At 40.5% G+C, this 25,130-nt stretch overlaps 1 protein-coding gene across 1 annotated transcript in view; it reads right to left on the bottom strand.

The window, feature by feature from the left end:
• Window positions 1-25,130, bottom strand: part of CNGB3 (cyclic nucleotide gated channel subunit beta 3) — a 131,652-nt gene that overhangs the window by 25,372 nt on the left and 81,150 nt on the right. Inside the window, exons 12-13 of the mRNA XM_075550830.1 lie at window positions 14,364-14,447; window positions 8,468-8,586 (exon numbers count right to left, since the gene is read on the bottom strand). Coding sequence (XP_075406945.1) covers window positions 8,468-8,586; window positions 14,364-14,447 — 203 coding nt within the window. The remainder of the gene's footprint in view (window positions 1-8,467; window positions 8,587-14,363; window positions 14,448-25,130) is intronic.

Genomic DNA, 25,130 nt, shown 5'->3' with positions numbered 1-25,130 from the left:
TAATCCAAAGTTGAGATGTTGGCAGGGCCAGGCTCCCACTGAAGATTTCAGAGGAGAATTCTTTGCCTCCTCCAGTGTCTCAGGCTCCCGGAATTCTTTGGCTTGTGGTTACATAACTCAAATCTCTCTCTCTCTCTCTCTCTCTCTCTCTCTCTCTCTCTCTCTCTCTCTCTCTCTCTCTCTCTTCCCATGGGCCTTCTCCTCTGTGTCTTCTGACTCTTTTATAATCACTTATTCTCTTGGACTTAGAGCTTCCCTGGATACCCCAGGATGACCTTCTCTTGAAATCTCTAACTCAGTTACATCTGCCAAGGACCTTTTCCCAAATAAGGTTATATTCACAGCTCCTAGGATTGTCAGGGCCAAAATCCAAGGACGCTTTGGTCCTTGATAAGCCTTTGTGCTCAACAGCCTCATGTGTATTTATCTACACATAATAGTATTCAGTCCATACATCTGACCCAGTGGGGCTCAAAACACTCTTTTACTCATCTCACTTGTTTGTAAGGTGTGTGAGTCTGGGTGGACGAGAGAAACAAATCCATGGACACACATATGTGTATAAGAAAAAATTCATATACAAGAGGAATTGAACATTGAGAAAACATCCCAACCCAGTCCAGTCCAAGGCCAAAAGCCTGATGAATTAGTTTATTGTGCCAACCTGGCTGATAAACACATGTGGGGTTAATTGAAGGGGAGAGGGATACATGGCTCAGTGTGCCCCGCCTTTCTAGTTCTTGGGTCTCTTGCTTTGTGATGGTCGCATCAGGGTGCAGCTGCCTTAGCAGCTCCCTGCTTCAGCTTGCAAGGTTCACTTCCTGTAAGACATCCCTGAGGAGAAGCCACATGGACCTACCCCGATGCAGCCTTGGGTGCTGGAGCACCTGTGTGGAGACCCCTGCCAGCACTGAGGTGCTTACATGTTTACTGACTTGGCTTTCTTCCTGCAGTCGGTGTCAATGTGTGTGTTTTGTGAGATGGAGGAAGACTTTGTGGATTGGTGTCGGGCATATGGGTTAATGTTGGACTTTTGGGCTTGGGCAGCACTGTGATTGGGATGTTTTCTTGATGTGCACTTACCCTTTATGTAAAACTCTCTTATACATGAGTTTCTGTGGATTTGTTTCTCTAAAGTACCCAGACTAACACATCTGATATTAGCCCATATGTCCGATACCAATCTATAAAGTCCTCTTCAGACTCATGAAACACATGCAATGAAGCCAAATGCAGGATGATCACAAGTCAGTGGGTAGGAAATCTTTGGGTCCAGTGGTGTTGTAAGCATCTCAGTGCTGGCAGGGGTCTCTCTCTGGTTTCTCCAGCTTCGGAGGTCTGGTTATGTCCATGTGGCTTGTCTTCTGCAATGTCTCCCTGGAAGTAGCAGAGAGAGAGAGAGAGAGAGAAGTGTCTTCTGCCTCCAAGAAGGAACTCCCGGGTTTTCCAGGAGAAGGCCATGCCCACATAGAAGTCTCATTGGCTATCTCCAGATTGACAGCCTAGATTCCATCCCTACATTCTTAATCCTTAAATTGACACCAGATTAGGTTACTAAACATAAGGTTTTGAGAAAGGGTCATTTTTGTTGATCACTAGCTGCTCCACAGGAGAAAGCTGAGGCTTCTTATTTCTGTAAACAGCTTTGGAAATCCACAGGGGGTAGTTCTCTCTTGTCATAGAAGGTCCCTAGGAGTCAGAATCATCTACTCGATGGCATTGGGATTGTACCCTCATAGTTGGCACAGTGCCTGACATGGCAGGAGAGTTTGGATTTCTCGGTGACATTTCATATTATGCTTGAAAGGGCCCTGAGCCAAATTATTTTTTCTTGTGTGTGGGTGTGCATGTCAGTTTACAATGAACTATTATTACTTGAAAACTGCAGAAGAGCAGTTGACAACTAATTTTGAAAGAAGGAAGGCTATGGCTGTATCTGTATAGGACTTAAATTCAGAGTATTGGGTTTGTGGAAGGCTATGACTTATTTACAGTGGAAGTTCTAAATCCATTTCAAGTCTCCATGTAAATGCAGCCTCCACTTGGTTCTTCTCATCATGAAAGGTAAATATAAAGTCTTCTCCTCGATTGCTGAGATACCCCTAGCCAGCCTTGGCAGGAGCAGTCTTTCCCTTGGGACTTTACCTTGGCATACCTTTGAGAGAAATTGGGGTGTTGGGCTGGCATGGCTGTGAGTCATATGCTGATTAAGGTGGCAAGGGACAGAACCAGTCCTGTGAATATTTCTAATTTTTTATTGTGGATGTATCCAAACCATGGTCCAGTCCCAATTCTGTAGTCCCACCTGTGATGGTGAAGAATTGGATTTCTCACAAATCATTTCTCATCAATCATGATTTTGTAACAGATTTCTTTGTTTCCCATTTTCTATAGTTAGCCATGTGACCGAGGGCACTGCTACGTCTTCCTGCTGACAGTTTCTCTCCTCTGAAGCATTTGCCTTCCTCTTTGTCTTTGTCCTGTTTAAGACTTAATAAAGGGGACTCTATAAAATACATTTGAAATTTGGAATCTCTTTTCCCCTTAGAACATGCACAATGACCAGCGTGGATTGTACAATTTTTATGTAGCTGCTTGTGATATAAAGTTGGGTAGATAGTTCTTATCTTTCAATAGCTCAATCAGTGGGGACTCCAATTTGAACACATGAATTATACCATCAGTGGTAAGAACTATACTAGAGGCATGAAAGAAGAGCCGCAGAAACTTTGAGCAGGGTCATGAATTGTTTGGGGTGGGGGCAGCCGGAGATGACTTCAAAGAGGTGACATTTGACTAGGAATGAGTAGGCATTTGTCAGGAGGAAAAGGTCCCAGAGAAAGATTGTTACTGGAAAACAGCAATACCAATGGTCAAAATGCAGATGTGCTTCAGATAGCATTGGAATGTAACCGATGTGAAAAGAGGATTACCCCAAATACCAAGCTCTACCATCGAGTCAATTCTGCCTCACAGGAACTCCCTATGGGGCTTCTGATACTGTACATCGTTACGCATGCAGACAGCATCATCTATCTCCTGACTGGTGGTTTTGCACCCTCAACCTTGCTGTTAGTCATTCAATGGCTAACCTACAACTCCACCTAAAGTATTTACCACAAATACTTTCTGTGACTAAGCCTTGTCATTAAATGTAAGGAAAATATAGAATCACAAGTTACTACAGGGCCATTCTGGGCCAAGTCTGGAAGTCAAACAAGAACTCATAAGGACAAGAAGAAGGAGTTCTTCTGGCAAGGAGGTGTCAGATAAGGAAGCAACACTAAGCAAAGTGATTGGCTAGTTCCAAGTTATTTCCCTTTTCTGGCACACCGGGCACTTTTGCAGTGAGGTCACCCAGTGGAGGTGTGTGAGTAGCTAAGGGGGTCGAGTGGATTGGTTGATTTAAGTGTTGGTTCCAGGGCAGAATGGGCATGTGCAGGAATAGAAAGAAGCCAGGATGTAGTTTGCTGACATGGGACTTAGCATGAGTTCATCTAATGCGGGTCTAGAATGGTCAGGCCAAGTGTGAGGGGGACTCCTCCTCCAACCAGCAAAACCAAGTTCACTGCCACCCTGTTTATGCCAACCCATCGTGATCGCACTGTGTCGGCCTCCTCCTTTGGGTATCATAGATCTCCGTGCGAACAGAAAGCCTCATTTGTTTTTCCCAAAGGAGTCGCTGGTGGAGTTGAACTGCTAGCTTTTCAGTTAGCAGCCCAATGCCTAGCACTCTATGTTACCAATGCTCCTTTGAACTCCATTACATCCTAACCCGGTAACGCCGAGAGAGCGATGTTTTTGTAACGTTTAATGAAAACATATCTGGAACCGAAATTATGAAGCTTTTAGAGCCGCCGCCGACGATGTTGCGGAAATCGTCGCACTTTACTAGTACAAATGCACACCGCTAGTCACGCATGTTAGCGGCAAAATGCTTGAATAGTGGCCCATGTTTTGACCGATTGTGTGTTTGAGGTTAAGTGGTCATTGGCGTTTAGTGCATTTTACGATTATTTTCAATCTAATGAAGTTTTAGTGTTGGTATTTTTAGTATATGTTCATAAAACTGTAGTGTTTATGCTGAAGGTATCATACTCATAAAAACATTATATTTATTATATATTTCCACTTTTTCAAAACCTAACGACTTTGTTTCATTCGTCTTTTGAATTGACGGTGACAAAAATTAATACAGCATGGATTGTGATTTGTTTTATGGAAAACAGCAAATTTATGACCTAGATGGAAGTGGTACAGTCTCAGACAAGGAACCAGAAGCTAATATGGATGAAATTGGTAAATAAAATGTGTATTATATTTTAAAATTTTCATTTTACAATATAAAATTTTAATTATATTGCTATTCAAACTATTTTGATAACATTTATTTTTTCCCATGATAGGAAGTGAATATATGCCTGATTATTCTGATTTGGGTAAATTAGAAAACCTCATAGTCAGCAATGAGAATACTAGTGAAGATGAGTTAGAAACCTCAGTTGTTGAAGTTGAAGAATCAATTCCAATAACTACAAGTTCAAAGCCATCTACATCAAGAAATCGAAGAATTCCTCTTTGGTGGCACATTTCTGGAGACGGTACAGCTATACCTGAATGGTTAGGACAAATAGATTCTTTTGTGGTAGTAAAACATCCCGTTGAATATTTTAGATATTTTTTCTCAAAGGATATCATGACTCATATTGTTGACCAATCAAATATTTATGCAATCCAGCAAAATCCCAATCAACCTCTTGCACTGAGTAGCCAGGAACTTGAGCAATTTTTTGGTACACTGCTTGATTTGATAGCCTCGCTAATTGCACTGTACAGAATTCACATCAAATTGAAAAAATATTATCACAAATTATATTTTCATTTTATAGATGTGACTGTGGTGAACTCTTGGCTACTTTATCGTAGAGACTGTGAGAGCCTTCAGTTACCAAAAAAAAAAAAAAAAAAAAATCCAAAGTCTGCAAGAGTTCAAAATGAGCATTGCTGAAGCTCTTCTTGAAGGAAAAAGTCATAGACCAACAAAATGAGGCAGATCCTCTACAAGCTTTATTGAGGTTGAGTTTGCTAACAAAAAGAGAAGAGGTCCTGCCACCAAAAGCATCCCTGGAAGAGATACCCATTTGGATGGTCTTCCTCATAACCTTGAGGACACAAACAGAGGAAGATGCAAAAATGTAAAGTGCAAGAGTGCACCAGTACTTTTCTGCAGCAAATGCAAAGCTCACCTTTGTATCACAAAAGAAAAAAATTATTTTGTTCAATTTCATACTAACTAAAATGATAAACAAATAAATTTTGTGTTATATTTTATAAATAAAATACGTTTTCAGTTTGTTTTTTTATTTAATAATAAAATAAGATGAAAAATAATATAGAAATGAAGGTGCATTTTTTATTCTTGCATTATAAATCCATGGACGAATGTGACAATTTGGTTACATTATAAAAAAATGTTGTAAATTTTATATTTTTAAAATATATTTTGGTTGTTATATATATTGATAACTATGAAAGTAAAGAATAAAAACAAAATTTTTTTTCCTGAAATTAAAAATACAGGCTCTATAGGGCTAAACACAAAAGCTCCCTATTGAGCATGTTTAGAATTTGCCTACCTACTTGTTCCAATTTGGCCTTCGTAACCAAATTGGCCGTAGGAGATTACTTGAAAAGCTGCTGTCAGAAATCTAGGATTCCTTCTGCTGTAGCTCAGCAACATCTGGATTTTATTCCTAGGGCATTTCCTCCTGTGATGAATAATGTCAGTAATTAACATACTTGTATTTAAGAAGCTTCATTCTTTAGAGAGTACTCAACCCTTGGGAGAGGTCAGCTAATTAATTTCTACAATGTTTCCAACTAGGCTTTTGCACGTTTTATGACCTTCAAGAATACAGTGATTATTAAGTCACAAAAATGTTAAATCCATATTGTAAAGACCTTCAATGAGAGCATGATAGAAGCAGGTAACCAACTCAGCTCTTTGACTTCGTAGAGAAGTGTTTTTCACACTGTTCCCGCATGAGAAGCTTCCCCGGGGTGACCACCCAGTTGTTAAGGGAGCAGCAAGATCAAAAAGAGAGGCTGCACCATCCACCAAGAAACAATATGCTTCAGCCTTTTAAGGAAACTGTCTTATGCTAACATGAGTTCATCTGAAGTGATTCAGATCACGAATGCAGAAGGTAACTTATTAGCAGCAGTGAAATGAGAAGCTGTACAACTTTCTTCTGTGGTGTAGTGGATGGATGGGGCACTGGACCCAGATGCTTGCTACTTGGATTTGAATGCCATGCCTATCACTTATTAATTTTATTTTCCTGGGCAAGGTTTTTGATATCTTGGATTTTCTCTATTGTGAAATGAATGTATTACTAACTGCCCGATGCTATATCTCTACCTTAACCCTTGACATCCCAGTTAAAGACACCGTCGTCTTTCTCTTGAACCCCTGCAACGGACTCTCAGTGGGTCTCCTTTACTTTATTCTTGCTCTTTTACCTTCTTTTTGTTTTTTTCTCCATGGCTATTGGATTGGTCTAAAAATGCTAATTTAGATGGTGTTACTCTCTTCCTTAAAGCTTGCCACTGGCATCCATCCGTATCTAGAATACAACACCAAGTCTTTACCACTGCCTGAAAGGTGCTATGTAGCCTTCTTCATTTTTGGCCTCATTTCGCCCTCAAGATCTCTTATTGGCCATATTGATTTTCCCTTTAGGCTATTCAATCATCTGAATAAGTTGTCCCCATTTCTGAATAAGTTGCTACTTCTTTAATCCTTCACATCTCAAACGATCCTCTCTTCAGAGTCCACCCAGAACAGTGTCTAAAGTTACTACTCGTCATTTTCTTATAATTTAGTTCAGTTTTGCCTTCATAATAGTTATAGCAACGTGAGTTTATCAGGTTTTGTCAATTGTCGGCATCCTCCCACCAGTCTGCAAGCTCTGTGAGGCTGACTTGTTGTCTATTGTTCGTTCCTTTTCAGAGTTGAGAGTAATACCTGGTCATCTCTGCACCAGACACTTAATACATAATTGTGAATGAATCAACAAATGAGCTAAAGTGAGATAACACACACCAAAGTCTGGAAAAGCAAAGGGCTTAAATTCTGCTGCCTGTATTCTTACTCTTAAAGTAGCCCTGGCGGTTAAGTGCTAACCGAAAGGTCTGTGGTTTGAACTGCTTTGTGGGAAAAGCTGTGACGATCCGCTTTTGCGAAGACGGCATCCTTGAAGATGCTCTGGGGACAAATCTGCTCTTCCCTAAGGGTGCTGCTCTTTAGAATAAGCCCCATGGCGGGAGGGGTGACTTTTAATTTGGATCCTATTCTGGGGGACTTATTCTAGGACAAACTTCTGGTCAGTAAGCAATAAACCCCAACTTACTGCCGTCAAGTGGATTGCTCCTGATAAAGATCCTGAGTTTCCAAGACTGCAAATCCTGACTCCAGCAGACAGCCTCACTTCTCCTGAGGAGCACCGCCCACCTGTGCGTAGTAGCCCAGTGCTTATCCCGCTTATCTACTAGAGCGCCTTTCTGAACCCGAAGGCCATAGAGTGGATTCTGTCTCAAGTTACCCCACAGGGCAGAGTACAACTGCTCCTCCGTGCTGCCAAGACTGCAAATTTTTGAGGTGACAGACAGCCTTGTCTTTCGCCCACAGAGCAGCTGGTGAGTTCGAACTGGCCATCCGTCAGGTAGCAGCCCAGTGCCTACCCACTTTTAAAGCTCTTTCCAGATAACAGATGGGAGAGGTGGCAGTATGCTTCTGTAAAGACGTACAGCATTGGAAACCCTATGAAGCATTCTACTTTGTCCTATTCGTTCTCTCTGACTCAGAATTGACTCAACGGAAGTAGGTTGGTTTGGGTGTTCCAGATGCCCGGCCCCATTTTAAGTCGTTTTTCATGTATTAACGTATCTACCGACACTCTAAGATATAGATTATTATTGTTATGATTAAGATGAGAAGACGCAAGAACAAAGGGGTCAAGCAATGTGTCCAAGGACCATAGCTGTAATTGGTGGCCCTAGGTTTTCAACTCATGCAGTTTGGTCCTACAACTAAAATGATATCACTCAAAACCACCTTTCTAGCCTGTCATTTTGTTCTTTGAACAATTTGATAGCCATCGACTTTCTGGATAAAATAATTAATTCATTTATGTTCGATTTTGACATATATTGAGCATCTCTCTTAGACCAGGCACTGACGTGGTCCGGGGGCAGTAGAACTGAGTGATTGAATCCTTTTTATGGAAAAAAAAGCCCTTGGGGGAAAAAGGAAAGGAGAGAAGGAACAGAAATGTGAAACTCCTTGTTTTACCAGGGCTCTTGGCACAACCAAACCTGAGAAGGAACTTAAGTTATTTCATAACCTCACATTTTGATTTTAGGATTAATGATTGACTTGAATATCTAAGAGACATCTTTAAGGTACCTGATTTCTCCCAGGACTGACCCGGCTTTCAGAGTCACCAGAACTTGAGTACCATCAGGACCCCCGAGAACTTGGACTTCTCCTTCCTTGATGATATACATTTCTTTGCCAATTTCTCCCTGTATGCCAAATGTGAAGAAAAATTATCGTCACTTTACTCTGTCCCCAAATTAAGAAAGTCTTCTAGAGAAGTAAATAAAAATGAGAAACCATGCAACATTAATTTAAAAGTCTCTTAATAACTGAGTTCATGACATAAATGTTGGCTAGACTTATCACTCAGCAGGAAGTGATCAGGATGATGGACACTTTCCAGCATTGTATGCCATCCTGGACATATGAAGATATTTCTGTCATTTCTATCAGAAGAGGGCCTGCATGTGCATGGGCGCTTCCATTCAAAGATCATGATCTGCAGTCATTCAAAGGCTCACTCTGCTCTTCAGCTTAGGCATGGAGGAAACTCACTGCCGTTGAGTTGATTCTGACTCACAACTATCCTTCGGGACATGGTAGAACTACTCCTGTGGAATTCTGAGATTGCAAGCCTTTAGGGGATAGAAGGCCTCCTTGTTTCCCTGGGGTGAGACTTGGAACTGTTGCCCTCATGGGTAGCAACCCAATGCAAAACCCATTATGTCACCAGGTGCCTTTACGGCATTGAGGAGTGACTTTGGAATTGGTACATAGGAGACCTTTAAGCTATTTTTCTTATTCCACAATGCAGCAGGCTGCTCAGTGACAGCATTAGAACTGTTAGGTTTCTGGAGTGGGTTGTACCTCGCTTCTTTGCTTCACACACTGAAAGAATTCATGCCGAAGCCTGTTTTGTGATCCAAGTGGGTTTTTATAAAGGAGAGGACAACTTTCAGGTTTACTGTCTCAAAAGGATACACGCTGTTTCTGGGAAGTGTGCCAAGCTGTGTAGAAGCTGCGCTGGGGTTCACAGCTGGATATGAATCACCACGTGGAAACGAGCACCCACAGTGTGGAACTTGGGGGGAGATCCCGGGAGACCAGAAGTCCAAGAACCCTAGAGGCTAAGAGCACGTGGGCCCCAAGTCAGCCTGGAGGGGTGCATGTGCACCCGCACAGGGGTGGGAGACCCTCACCCTCCACCTGCCTCTCACCAGGAGCAGGGTAAGAGAGAACGATGCCTTCCCACAGCCAGGATAGTTCAAACTTCTGCCTGGGAAGGCGTGGTTGATGGTGTTGGTTGATCCCATTGGCTAAATTAAGCCCACCTGGGTGATGTCATGAGCCTAGACCTAATTTGGCCCTCCCACCTGGCTCCAGAGCTTGAGTATGAGCATGCTTAGTTTGGTGTCTAATGGTTGCCTGATTTCTTTCCAACCTTCTCTCTTTGGGGGCCTTTGCAGGCATGGGAGGGGCAACCCCTATGTTGCTTGCCTTTATATAATACATGTAGATCCAGCATATCTGAAGATGGCTTCAATATAAACACGAATCTCAAAGAAAAGAAATAGTGTAGCTATGAATAATTTTAAAAAGAAGGGAAAGTGAAAGCTACTTTTCTAAGGCATACTTAGGAAGTCGATATTAGGACAGGGTCATATTCCTGTTTCTTTGCATGAAGTAACTCTCAAGGAACTGGAATGATTTTTCAAAGGCAGTTATTACAACTGACTGGAGGTAGAAGTACATAACGGGTACTTAAATATAGTTCAGCACTTTTAATTATTTTTTAATGATCATTTCAATAATTTTCCAAGGAGATCTGGCATAATCACCCAACCAAAACTTCCACTGTTTCTTGCATATTTCTAGGCTAATTTAAGTCTTTCCTGCGAGGAGTTTAATTAGCATTCAAATGAAGTAGACATTCCTCAGAGAACAAAGGCTGACAGCATGTGCAAAATAAGATCGAACCAAGCTCTTCTGGTTGGTTTATGTGCTAATTTGGAGAAAGTGTTAAAGTATCAGAGATTCTTGAAGAATGAGGTAACCCTTGGTGAGAGGCTCTGGGAATTTTTTTATTTTTAAGGAGAATATTTTCAAGCTTGAGGGAACATGCTGGTCCTTGAATGTGCTCTGTCACTAAAGGGTAGCGTTACCTGAAGTATGATTTCTGGACTGGCATCTTCAGCTTCACTTTGGAGCTTACTTAAACACCAAACCAGCTGTCATTAAGTCGATCCACCTTACGGTCACCTTGTGTCCGTCAGAGTAGACCTGTGCTCTCTAGAGCTTTCAGTGGCTGAGTTTTAAAGACATGACCATCAAGCCTTTCTTCCAAGGTGCATCTGGGTGGATTTGAACCAGCGACCTCTTGTTAGCCGACGAACATCTTCATGAGTTGTACCACTCAGAAACTCCTGGAGCTTATTTAGAAATGCATACTCTACTGGATCAGAATCTCTGGATATCTGGGAATCTTTTTAAAAAACAAGATACCAGGCAGTTCGTAGGCACACTGAATTGTGAGAAACAATGCTTTAGGCTCAGAGCATCTGGACAAGTTCTGAAATGCTCTTTGAGGCTGTCCAAGTGACCCAACAAACAATCCTCCTGAGGGCCAGCGGAATTCAGGGTAGCAAACTCAGACCAGAATCATGCCATTTCTTCAATGATGTAGGTGACTTCTATATGGCACGGATTTGTCTCTTCTCTTTTCCTGTAATGGCTGTGGCACAGATCATCAAAATGGAAGCTAATACTCAATTGTGTAAAATCTGGTCACATGATGGACTTGTAGGGACAGCAAACAGAGCAAGGGATTGGAGGGAGGGGTTTCCAGTGGTGGTTGGGGGGGCACTATAAAAGGGAGATGATGTCAGGGAGTCCTTGTAGAAAAAGAATGGTTGGGAACGGATCATGGTAGCAATTGTACATTCTACTTGATGTGATTGAAATATGGAATGATAAATATATTAAATCCCAACTTAAAAAAAATCTGGTCATGTAACAAGTTTCATCTCTGTCAATATGTACTATTACTTACACACTCTCTTAAATAAAAACAAAGACAGAAACCCAAACCCAAACCAAAAAAATGTGATTTATTGTTCCCTTGTCTTCTCATTTGTGCTCTTTTCCAATTTCTTTCTTTCTTCCCCTTCCCTGTGCTTGCTGATTTATTTTTATTACTGAGAAATGGCTGTCCCCTAAGAAAGAAGTCAGAAATGAGAAGGCTGCAGAGACTCCACATTTCACACACTGTTAAGCAGATTCGCACTGCTTAGGGGCATAGGTGCTAAAGCTTCTCTGAGTCATCTCAGTATCGGTCCTGCTGTGATTGGAACAAATTGAAAGGGCCTTTTGGTGTGTTAAGGGCACACCAGTCCAAACGCACCACAGCCTTACAGGGATACTTAAAATGCACAGTGCTTTGCATGTCCATTTGTTGTTGATTTGATATCACCAATCTGCCTGCTTTTAACTTTGGCTAATTTGTGTAGGATTGTATGTCCTTGCTTTCCATTATATCATATTTCCCTCCCATTTTTCCGTTATCTCTGAAAGCATCCTAGTTGCCTGTCCGATATTTCTTCGTTATTCTTGTCCTTAAATATTGGTATTTTTAAAAGTTACACCTTGGTCCACTTCCACTTGTCTTTCTTGAGTTTCTCGTGAAGTCATCTTTTACTGTGTACCATTGGTTCCGTCCTTTCTCACGGGCTAGATCCCTTTTCAATATACAATTCAATATACAACCCAAATCTCCCCCCAATCCATGCTTGTATTTATCACATCACTTCACATGTCTTTCACCACAGCCCCCATTGCTATGGTTCATGTTTCCTAGGCTTTTTCTAAACTGCTGGCTCCTCCACTCATTAATAAAGAACTGCTTTTCTTCAGATTTTTAAAAGATCATGCCCGACAATATGCTAACCTCCCTACTCTCTGGCCTTCCCACACTCCAATCTAAATTAAGTGCCTTTGCTAGCTCATGTACCCCTGACAACATCATATTTGTGTGTGTGTGTAGCTGTTATTCAACTTAACTAATTTTATAGTTATGTATTTATTTAATTTTATGATTTATGATGTGTCTTTTTCTTTCAGGCCAGTGGTTCTTGACTCTGGCTCAAGGTTAGAATCACATGGGGAGTTAAAAAGGATAATGGATGGGCTTCACACAAATCAATTGCATGACAGGGGATAATGCCCAAACATCTACATTAAGGAGACTTTGAGATACTTTGTAAGTGAAGTACTTCTGCACTAGACTCCGAGCTCCTGGAGGACACGATTATCTCTTTTGCTCACTGGTAGATCTACTCCAGGGCCCGAGATGGCACGGAGTGGACTTGACTCTTTATCTGAAGGTTGATGATTCCAATCAACCCAGAGTATGACAGAAGAAAGCCGAGGCGATCTGTTTCCATAAGGGTGACAGCCAACAATACTTTATGAAGAAATCCTACTCTGTACATATAGAGTCTCTATGAATTGGCAATGACTGATGGTAATGAGTTTCATTTGTGGATGTTTGTGTGTGTGTGCATGCAGTAGCTAGCAGAGTGCTTGGTTTATAGAGTGTATTAAACGTATTTGTTGACTTTTAATGAATAAATGATATTTAAACGATAATTTTCCCTTACTACAGTTCTCTGTACTCCTTTTTTTCTGTAGACATAGTTCTTTGTTTTGGATTTAGCTTATGCTAATTCTTTCTTCTACCAAAACACCTGTTTCCTTTTTCACTTGGATCGTTCCTGTTCCTCCATTAAGACTTAGCTTGGATGTCATCTTTTCTGGGAAATTTGTTGGTCTCTTCCAGAAGGACAAGTGTCCTCACTCTGTTGTCCTGCAGTGCCTTGTTCTTCTTCTGTAATATGTCACTCATTAACTTGGGGCAATATTAAGTATCTCACTAGCTTTAATTTCTAATTGCTTCTCTCTCATTTCTCTTCTTTTTCATTTGTCACCTATTTCTTTCTCATGCTTACCTTTCAGTTAATCTCTTATTTCATCATTAGTTTCATCTCTCATTTCTTTGAACTGTTTAGCTTTCTCTGATTTTAATTTTTGACTTAACACCTGATTTAGTTCTTTACAATATAAATGAAAGAAGTCATAATTCCTTCTTTCTACTTCAGTTAATAATCAGAGTTGTGCAATATATTTGTACCAGGGGATGTTAATATTAAAGTAATTGATAATTATTTATAATAGAAAACACATGGAAATGTCCAGCAATAAGTTGACATGGCATATCCATAGACAGAAATATTATACAGCTTAAAAACAATAATATTAATAAAATATGAAAATATTTATATGTATTCAAAATGATATATATATCATATGGAAAAGCAAGTGTAGATGCATATACTATATTGTAAGATGCCAATCTTATAAAAACATTCTGTATGATCCATATAAAATGATAAGACATATATATTAGAGTGGTTATTTCTGGATAGTGGAATTTCTGTCTGTGATTTTATGTATTTTCCATTTAAAAATAGGGTGTATGCATCATAAACATTTTATTTTGTAATCATAAAAAGTCACTGAAGTTTAAAGAATTCATTTATTATATACAAACAGGGTAAGCCAAGTGGAGGTAACTGATAGTAGGCTGATTATTTGTTAAGGGCAGAACTACCTTTTGCTTCTTTAACTTCTTTGTCCACTTCAACTATTTGGAATTAATGGAGCGTGATGACTCATAATTTACATTTCTGCAATGCAGTTTTTCAGATTACCTCAATCATTTATAGTCTATAACATAAGTAATGAATCCATTTTGCCCATTTGTACTTTGAGAGCCTATTATTATTATAGAGAGCTGTGTATCATAATTATTCCTATATTATAGAATATATCCTGGACACATTTTATTTAAACTATGCTCTTGGCCTCTGTTTGAACTTCTCTTCAATGTAGTTACTAGTTTTGCATCTGTAAGAAAGCATGTATTTACCTTTTTGCAGACAAAATCACCAGGTAAATAGATAGTCGATTTTAATCTTAGCAGCATGTCGTAAATCATCTGTGTGTCACAGCCCTAGATAAAGAGAAAAAGAAAACATTCAAAAAACTGATAGGCCATGATCTCGAAAATCAAAGGAAGTATATAGGAATAGATATTATCTATGTTAGAATTAAATTATTACCTGAAATTGACTTTGGGGCCCTAATATTTAGGGGAAAAATGGAGTACTCTAGCAAATTGATTACTGGTCAGGTAGATGTAGGTTTGAATCTTGACTTATTGTTATAGTATCTCTCTTGCCCTCACATGTAAATGAGAATTAAATGGGTTTTTTTTAAATACTACACTGGTTAAATTAAACACTTAACATGATGCTTCATTAATGATATCTATTACTCTATTACTGAGTATAAGGAAACAAACATAAACCAAACCTAGCCTGTTGCTGTGAGTCAGTAGCAGCTCGTGATGATGCTCTAGGGCCGAGGAGGATGGCCCGAAGGGTTCCATGTCTACGATCATACTGAAAGCTGACGACCACCACTTTCACCCTTGGAGTGGTTGGTGGATTCAAACCACTGACCTTGTAGCTAGCAGCTCAGTGCTTATGAGGCCCCCGGGTGCGTACATAAGATGTAGTTGATCTTTATTATTCATGGGTTCCATATTCGGAATTTGCCTGCTTGCTAATGTTTATTTGTAGCCCCTGAGTCAATATTTGCAGCTCTTGTGCAGTCCTCCGAGGACACGCACAGAGCAGCAAGAAGGCGGCGTTGCCCGATGCAGATGCTCCCAGCGGAAGTGGACACGGTCTTTCAGCTCTTTCATAGCAAAAAGTGGCCTTTTCTCGGTCTGTTGAGAGTCATGTTCGTTGCATTTTCGTGCATTTAGCGGGTGATTTCGCTATTTCATATGGCCCGAAGCACGGTGTCGAAGCATGTCGACTGTTCTGACGTACCAGAAGGCTCTGATGTGCATTGTGGAGCAAATACAAACTTTAAAAAAATACATTTTACTTAGCCATGAGTTATAGGTCTGCTGTGGTGGAGTGGAATTTCTCAATATTTTTCTTCTAGCCACATCTTTTTAAATCCTGCCAAAGGATGAGGTGGGATTATGCAAATAGGGCTTGTATAACACTAACTGAGGACCCAGCAGTTTCATTACCATCACCCAGTCTCCTCTCTGTAAAGATGAGCCCTCTTAGATGGAGGAGCAGAAAGAGAAAGTCCCGGGCCACGAGAAGAGCATGTGTTAGATCTCTGTCCGAGGCACACAGAGACGCTGGCACAGGGCAAGAGGAGCAGCACTAAGCCCGTGAGACTGTGGGACAAGAAGGCAGAGGCCACGGGACCATGCGGCTGAGAGGCTCAGGGAGGACCTGAGAGAGCCTTGGTTGTTGTCTGGAGAGAAGTGCAGCTGTGGACCAATGTCTGTGTTCTACTGTTTACTATTCCTGAGTTGTGGTAACCCATTAACACTGCTAATCACCCTCCATAATTATGGATATTGTTTGTGAGTCCTGTGTGGCCATCGCAACAGGTTATTGCATCAGTACTGCAGCAGAGTGTAGTGGGAGGAATAGTAGGTATCAGAGTAGGTAAAGAACGGTGGAGCACGGAGGCCTGTCTGACCCCCAAAGATACTTATATATAGAGAAAGATATGCCATGCTCATTGATTGGAAGACTTATCACTGTGAAAATGTCAGTACTACCCAAAGGGGTCTACAGATAGAATGCAGTCCTGATCCAGAGTTCAACATCATTCTTGAAAGAGAGGAAAAACTAGTTACCGATCTTATATGCCAAGGAAAGAGACTTTGGATCAACAAATCCCTGCTAAACAAGAAGCACGAGATAGGAGGCCTCCCACATTTTCTGGCCTCAAATTCTACTACACAGTCACGGTCGTGAAGACAGCCTGATTCTGGTTCAACGACACATGTCTATGGGAATGCACAAGTAATTCTATCCCCCTATGAACAGTTAATCCTGAGCAAAGTGACTAAACTCATTAAATGGGGCTCTTGTATAACTAGATCTCTATTAATAGAAAAACAAAAAAGACTCATATTTCATACCATATACAAAAACAAACTGGATAGATCGAAGACCTAAATTTAAAATGCAAAGCAATAGCGATTATTAAAGAAAAATAGGAACAAACCTAGGAAAACGAACACATGGGTACCAGACATACCATTGCTCAAACAGTAGGAGAAAAACTGGGCCAGTGGGATGGTCTACATATTAAGCACGGACGCATGTCCAAAGATTTCACCAAAAGTATAAAAAGAGAGCCCACAGACTAGGGATCTTTGTTTTTTGGCAATGATATACCAGACAAAAGACTCATCTCTAAAATTTCTAGAAAACTTCAACATCACAGCACCAAAAATGCAAATAACTCAATTAAACATGTCACTTAAGGTGGCATTCAGGCAGCCAACAAACACATATAAAAAATGCTCATGGTATTCACCATTCTCCCCCTGAAAGCATCCAAGACAAACCCACTACCATGGAGTTCGTGCCTACTCAGTGCCCCACATAAGATTTCCAAGTCTGTAAGCTTTTCCAGGCACAGGTCTCATCTTACCTTTTCTCCTGCAGAGTTCCCCGTGGATTTGAACCTCCCACCTTTTGGGTTAACAGCCCAATGTCTCCCCCATAGAATCACCAGGGTGAATCAAAACAGTAAGATATCACGCCACTCCAACATTAATAGCAAAGTGAGAAACAAACAAGCAAACAAAACAGAACAGAACAAATACTGGCCAGGGTGTGGAGCACCATCACTGGCAGGATCATAAAATGGAACAACGGATGCACGGGGGACACAGTGGTGAGCTAGCTGCCTTCCAAAACGTCCAACAATGGGGGAAGAGAGTGAGATGGTTCCTTCAAACATTGGAAAGAAAAATGCCATGAAATCCAGTAGCCCACCACTAGATCTATAATCTCCAGAAATAAGAGCCGTGACACAGATAGATAGATGCATCCTCATGCTTGTTCCAGGACTGTTTACAACAGCAAAGTGATAGAAACAACCTAACTGACCACCCACGGAAGAATAGATAAAGAAGGGACACACACGCACAGTGGACTACCACACACCTTTAAAGAATGAAGATGCATCTGTGAACCACTCATAAGTGGACCAACCTGCAGTATATGATGTTGAACGACAAAAGGACAAACATGGTGCGTGTTCACTAGTTTTAAAAGTCCAGAAAAGGTTTTTACACAAAAGGAAACAAAGTTTATTTTTTGTGCTTTCTGAAACGTATGCTTATTATGTTGTCAGTGAAAATTCTCTAAATAAATATACATTTATGTAGCTGATTCCTTTTAACGACGTCATCAGCTCAGAATGATTTAATTTCAAAATTGGCATTCCAAACACAAAATCTGCTTAGAGAAAACACAAATATGCAGTGTTGATGTTGTTCTCTCCTTCACTAAGGAAATTCAGGGTTTTACATGTTTTAAAGAAAATCCATTAGAAACATAACTGTATGTTCTCAAGCATGTCTTCAGTATCACTGCAATAAAGTAAATGTTCAGTCATTAATATTCATGGAGAAAATTTCCATGAAAAATGATCAGAGGTAGAAGATTCCAAACCCCCATTTCCATGTGCATAATTTGATTTTTGTGGGCTTATATTATTTGTTATCTCAATTGCAAAATTTTTGAAATTGTGATTTCGGTAAAAGTTAACAGAGAAAATTGGTGTTCCATTCAACAATTAATGTTTATTTTCGGACATTGATTGCAATGGTCCCGAAGGTGACAGACTTCTTCCAGCTTCCTGCATTTACCATTTCCCTTATTCTTCTTTCCGATCCCTTCCAGCCTCCGGAACTCTTGCCCTGGACAAACGGTGCCCTTTTGGTGGCAAATGGTTGCTTGCTCTGATGAGGGTGTTTTCCTGGACTTGTTCACCTTAAAGGCCTGCCTATCATTTGGTGGAAAATAGAGCCATGGGGGAAGTTGGTGTGTGTGTGTGTGCGCGCGCAATTCCAGGCTTGCAGTGTGCCTAGGGACTACAGTTTCAGGGATTCCACGGGTCCCTATCAGAAAAGTAAGCCTGGTCTTTTTCGATTTTGAGCTTGTCCACAGTTTTCTCCCACTCTATCCAGTACCTCCTGTTTTGGCCCCTCTCAGAGTGGTCAGCAGCAGCTTGTTTGCTGGCCTCAGGGTTACTAAGGATGACGGTCCGTGGTCCATTAGTTCTTTGGACTAATTGTTCCCTCACCTTTGATTTTCTTCACTCCTTTTGCTTCAGGAAGGGGGACTAATTGCTGCATTTTAAGGATGCTCTCACTCTTAGTTTCACCCCTTAGTGTTCTACAGTGTTAGTTGTTTAGGACTTTTGTGTCTTTCATTGGAAATTTCTAACTCCTATTGCATTAGTTTGGGTAGGTAATGTGTTTCTAGAAATGTGCCCATTTCTTCTAGGTCAAAGAATGGCACATTTTGGAGATGGAAGAGCCAATCCTGTTCCGCACAACAATTTGAGAGTTTTTTGAGAGCCATAAATATATTTTCACAAACAAATGAAATCACAGTTATTTGGATAATATACTGTAACAGTTTTTCAATCGACAAAATAATACAAAAATGTTGCTTATGGATATATGCAAGGAGCTCTGGGAGCGTAGTGGTTATGTGTTGGGCTGCTAACTGCAAGGTCAGCAGTTTGAAACCACCAACTGCTCTGCAGGAGAAAGACTGGGGCTTTCTACTCCCATAAATAGTAACCGTTTCAGAAACTTACAGGGGAGGTTCCGCCCTGCCCCAGATGATTGCTCTGAGTTGGTATCCCCTTGATGGCAGTGAGTTCTGAGTAAGGATATATGTAAAATTATGAGGAATTATAAGATTAAAAATATCCCTTAATGGGGCCACCTCTTATGCGGAAGGGAGAAAAATAGATATGATATGCTTTAATATCGATATTTATTAATTTTAAATTTCAATAAAATGAAGTAAAATACAAATACAGACTTACTTGTAGGAACCAAGTAGCCTTTTTGGAAACATTTTTACCTTTTTTCTTCAATGCTTAAGGTGAAGTCGCCAGTAGAAAGCATAAAGAAAAGAACTCAGCCCGTGGAAATCGTTAGCGCAAACTAGAAGACTAACTTTAAAATGGATAAGCCAACCAGTAGCTCTTGGGTCTGTAGGAATACCCACGAGGACTTCCATCCATAGCTGAAAGCTTACATTGCCTCAGCGCAAAACCATCCATAATCACTAACACATAGAAGCACCAGTTACATTTCCACTTCAGGGGCTTCTGGGTATGCTTTTGTGCCCCTTACAATACAAGGGTAAGCCCCAAAGTATTGCTACTGGGGGTTCCATTTCCAAGCAAAGCATGATTAATCCTGTGTCTGTGATCAGTGGATGGCAGCAGACAAATTCTGTCAGTAATAAGCTTCTCTTAAAAAATGATTAGGGCAGGGACTGTACAGATGTGCTTTATACAATTGATGTATGTATATGTATGAACTGTGATAAGAATTGTATGAGCCCCTAATAAATTGTTAAAATTATATATAAAAAAATAAGCTTCTCTTAGTCTCATTAAGACTGTCAAAGCAAAGGTCTAATCCAAAGGGATCCACTGGACCAGTGAAAGTCAAGGTAAAGTGGTTACCTCATATGCTTATAGCAACTATTTATTAATCCAATGGGGGTAATCTGGACAGATTTTCTTAAACAGGACACAGGAAAATCATGTGAGCTTACTGATCAAGAAGCTTTAAGAAAACTGAAGACTGCATTTGTAAGGAAAAGAGCAGGAACATTATGCTGAGGATTTTCTCCCATCGCCCTTCATTTTCTGCTCATTCAGCGAAGGCATGACGTTGTTGGGTGAACATTTTGTTGGGATAGCTTGTCCCCACACATCATACGTGTGTGAACCTTGTGCAAGGAAGAAGAACGAAGAAGGAACACTGATAGTGTTGATGAAGAATATCAAACTACCGTGGACTGCCAGAAGAGCAAACAAATCTATCTTGGAAGAAATACAACCGTACATTAGCATGGTGGGACTTGTCTCAGGTATTTTGGACATGTTATCATGAAAGCCCTGTCCCTGGAAAATGATACCTTGCTTGGTCAAGTGGTCAGCATAAAAGACGAAGACCATCGAGGAGATGGACTGACACGGTGACCGCGGCAACAGACACAAGCACAACCATCGTGAGGATGGTGAGGACTGGGTCATGTTCTGTTCCGTTGGGCACAGGGTCTCTGAGATGGAACCAACTCAACAGCACCTAACAACGACAATAATCTCACCCCCTCTGCCCTCCAGCCCTGACCTTGCCCGTTCAGATTTATTTTTGTTCCTAAAAAACACAAACATTGAAAAGCAACATAAATGAAGTCCCCGAGGATCCTCAACCCTCTGTTTTTTGACATGGACTAAATCTAAGAGCACGGAGTTCTTCAAAGAAGGGTTAACGAGATGACAGCCTCCCTCTCAGAAGTGTAGAGACCGACATGGAGAATCTGTTGAGAAACAGTAGTGCCACGTGATATCTTTGTTTAATGACGCGCTCAGCGCTATCTGATTTACCCTGTGCATGCTGGTGTCTGGCCAGGGACTTGTCTAACCACACAAAATGGGCGCCACCCTGCTGTGGTGGACGGCAGTATGAGTGGAGGTGAGATTTTGTGGTATGTTTGTCTCTCTGGGCTTCTAGACAGGTGAGATTCATAAGTATATTTATGGTGTTCCTTTGTGTTATTGGGAAGGTGCGATTGTTGGCATTAGGCAATATTAAAGTGAATAAATTATATTCAGTTGAAATACAGTAGAGGCATAATCTTTTATAAACTTTATGACCAAAAGTTCAAACAAATGCCACGTCTTCTGACTGCTTACTTAGATTTCTGAACAATTAGGTGCCGCTCACAAGGATGCTTTTATGTGTTACCTCATGTGTTCAAACCCTCCGCTGAATTAAATGACAAAAAAATATTTCCTTTGCCTCATTCTATCGATCCTACCCGGGAGTGCCCTGGTATGCATGCGTACCATATACTATTTATAAGAAATCCATCCTCCATAACAAAAGATCACCACCATTCACTGATTCTGCATGCATTTCTGTAGTGAAACAAACCCCATTGCATTTATCAAAAATTATAAAAGAATTTGGTAAAATATGACTATTTACATACTTGACTGGAATGTGGATCAAACTATGAAAATGGAGTGTAACTGCTGAACTCGTATGTAGTAACAATTTACCCTGGAAGTGATTTGTGGCCCTCAGCAGTTGCTTTATGCAAAGCTTGGGGCAACAGTGGTTGGAATGAGGCCCTTGCTGGATATAGACCGAGAGAGATGAAGTCTCCATTGTGACATCATTAACATTTATGATGGGTTTTGAGAACAATTGTGCTTTTATTATCAACTTAGACAATTTTTTTTCTTGAGATGCACTTTGCAAAACTATTGTATGATTAGAAATAACTACATCCCGGGGCTAGCTCTTTTCTTTGTAAGTCACCTTCCATTCCCTTTATATAGATGTCATTGGAATATTTTCTAATTTATAGGAAGCCACTGTTTACAAAATATCCTTTTTATAAAGTGAATGTATCCACATTAACAGCAAGATTAACATTATATAAGTATTTCACATTTGTGTCTCTCCCCCGCCGCCCGCCCCCCCCCACCCTCAGTTTCTCTTGTCTGTCCTCCCTGGGTTGTCTACCCTTCATTGTCATCACTCTCATTTTCAGATGAGGGCATGGAGGTCAGGATCTCTCTTGACTTTCTCTAAAGTCACTCAGATAAGTAGGTGCCAGAGGAAAAGTGTTACCAAAACGTGCGTGTGCTTACACCCCACTCAATTTGGGAGAAAACTGTATGCTTTATGCACACCTGTATCTCCAAGGTCATACCCCAACCTGAGGCATAGCAGGTGCTAAGTAAATATGGGCTGGTATGTGGAATGAAGTTGTAAATTATAATTCTACTTTTGGCATTGTAAAGTTCAGCACTTTTGAAAAGTCTTGTGTTTCAGAATTAAGGGTTCTGGAGCATTCAATGGTGTTGGAAGAAATTCTCTTTTCATTTCAAGCCTATAGGTTAGGTGGTGATGTCTGTGCCCAGAATGTTCTTTTAGCATGGAAAATGCGGAGCAAACTTATTATGCTGGTAACATTTATACATGGACATCCAGTAGGACATCCCTTTTCATGTGTGTGCTTTCTTCCAAACAGAATTTAAGCCATTGTCAGTAATTTATACTTCACTATACTTTGTAGTTACCCTCAAGTATAAATAACAATATTCCGGGCTTTGTTCAACTCAGTTTTATTTCTGAATATCAAAGAAAATGCTTCGCCCAATCTGAAAACCTTGGTCCCATAAGATGATCAGGTGATGGTGATATGCCTAGGGAATGGAATTTTGGATCCAGTTGCCTATGGTATTGAGGTCAATTCAGGCCTGACAGCTGTTAGGAGTAGCAAAATCAAAAGTGATAAAGATTTGCAGGACATTATTATGTCATACAGATAAATACTGGCCTCTAAGTGATATTAACCGAATCCTACACTCAATACTGTAAACACCAGTAAAAGTACTTTTCAGCAAGTTTTAAAAAGAACTGAAAATTCACTCCCCATGGACCCCCCCATAGCTTCTGTATCACATAGGAGCCTTGGTGGTATAGTGGTTACCTGTTGGGCAGTGATCCCAAAGATCTGTGGTTCGAAATCACCAATGTGCTCTGAGGGACAAAGATGGGACTTTCTACTCCTGTAAGCAGTTACAGGCTGGAAAACTCCGAGTGGCAGTTCTACCCTGTCCTATAGGGTCGCTTTCAGTCAGCATTGACTCATGGCAGTGCTTGTTTGCTTGTTTGCATCACATACTGAAAATGGCCAGCCCTGATAAACTAATACCCTTAGCCGAATCAACTTTATCTTCCTGTGATTGAGCACGATCACTAGGCTACATGGTTTGATTTGTGAAACTTCCTAGTGGTTGTATCGGTTTTATTCCTCAGTAACAGTAATAGTAATATAGTGTGTTGATGTGATGTTGGGAGCTATGTAATTGGCATTTCAAATACCAGCAAGGTCACCCAAAGGGAACAGGTTTCAGTGGAGCTTCTAGACCAAGAACAGACAGGAAGAAGGAATAAGTTGTCCACTTTGGAACAATTAGCTACTGAAAACCCATGGATAGCATCAAAACATGGTGAGAAACTAAAGGCTTAACGATTAGAAGCAGAACATGGTCAGCGATGGCACCAAAAGAAGAGTCTCTCAGGTTAGAAGGCACTCAAAATACGGCTGAGGAAGAGTTGCCTCCTCAAAGTGGTCAAGCATCATGATGTAAACAGAGTAAAATCTGTGGGAAGGAGTAAAGCCTTTTGGAACTTTATTTGCATGTCTCACATGGGGCGTGTCTCAAAATAAGCAGCAGATGCAAACATCTACTAATAATCACAACTTGTATGAAGTATGAATCTAGGAAAAATGGAAGAAGTAAAAAATGCAGTGGAACTCACGAAGATCTCAGTGCTAGATATCAGTGAGCTGAAATGGATTTGGCTTGGCCATTTTGAATCAGAAAATCACATGTTTTTTTATGCTGGGAGTGACGCACGAGGTAGACCATTGCACCATCATGCAAAAGGACATTTCAAGGTCGATCTTGAAGTACAATGCTGTATGTGAGAGAATTATCATGTATCCGGATTCAAGGAAAACTAATCAATAGAACTATTATTCAAATTTATGCACCAACACTAAAGCTAATGATGAAGAAATTCAAAAAAAAATCTACCAAACTCTTCAGTCTGAAGTTGATCAAATGTGCAACCAAAATGCATCGATAATTATTGGCGTGTGAAAGATGGAAACAAAGAGGAAGAGTAGTTGCAAAATATGATCTTGGTGATGGGGATTCACAGGAAATTCCTTTTTAAGCAACACAAATGGCAGGAATACACATGGGCTTATCTAGATGGAATGCACAGAAAATAAGTTCACAATACATCTGTGGGAAGAAATTATGGAGAAGTTCAATATCAGTGGCTAAAATGAGACTAGGGGCTGACTATGGTACAGACCATCGATTGTTCTTATGTAATTTTAGGTCGAAGCTGAAGAAAATGAAAAAAAAAATCCATGAGTGCCAAAAATACAACCTTGAATCTATCCCACCTGAATTTTGAGAACATGTCAATAACATATTTGCTGCATTAAAACACTAATGACAGAAGACCTGATAAGCTGTGGGGTGACATCAAGAACAGCATTCATGAAGCATGCAAAAGGTCATCAATAAGAGAGGAAAAAGACTGAAGATCAAAGTGGGTGTCTGAAGAGACTGAAATTTTTTTAAATCATAAAGTAACTAAACAAAGATAGAAGAAATGATGAAGTCAAAAGCTGAATAGAAAATTTCAAGGGGCAGCTTGAGAAGACAGAATAAAACATCAACGAAATGTACAAAGACTTAGGATCAGAAAACCCCAAGGGAAGAACATGTTCAGCATTTCTTACACTGAATGAACTCAAGAAAAACATTCAAGCCTGGAGCACCGATTTCGAAAGATTCTATTGGCACGATCTGGAATGATGCAGGAAGCACCAGAAGAAGATGGAGTGAACCCACAGAGTCAATGTAGCAAAAAAGAACTAGTTGACATCTTACCATTTCAAGAGGTAGCATATGAGCAAGAATCGATGATACCGGTGGACAA

This window comes from Tenrec ecaudatus, chromosome 5 (assembly GCF_050624435.1).
Source record: "Tenrec ecaudatus isolate mTenEca1 chromosome 5, mTenEca1.hap1, whole genome shotgun sequence".
Lineage (NCBI taxonomy): Eukaryota > Metazoa > Chordata > Mammalia > Afrosoricida > Tenrecidae > Tenrec > Tenrec ecaudatus.
This window is presented reverse-complemented; position numbering and strand designations above follow the sequence as displayed.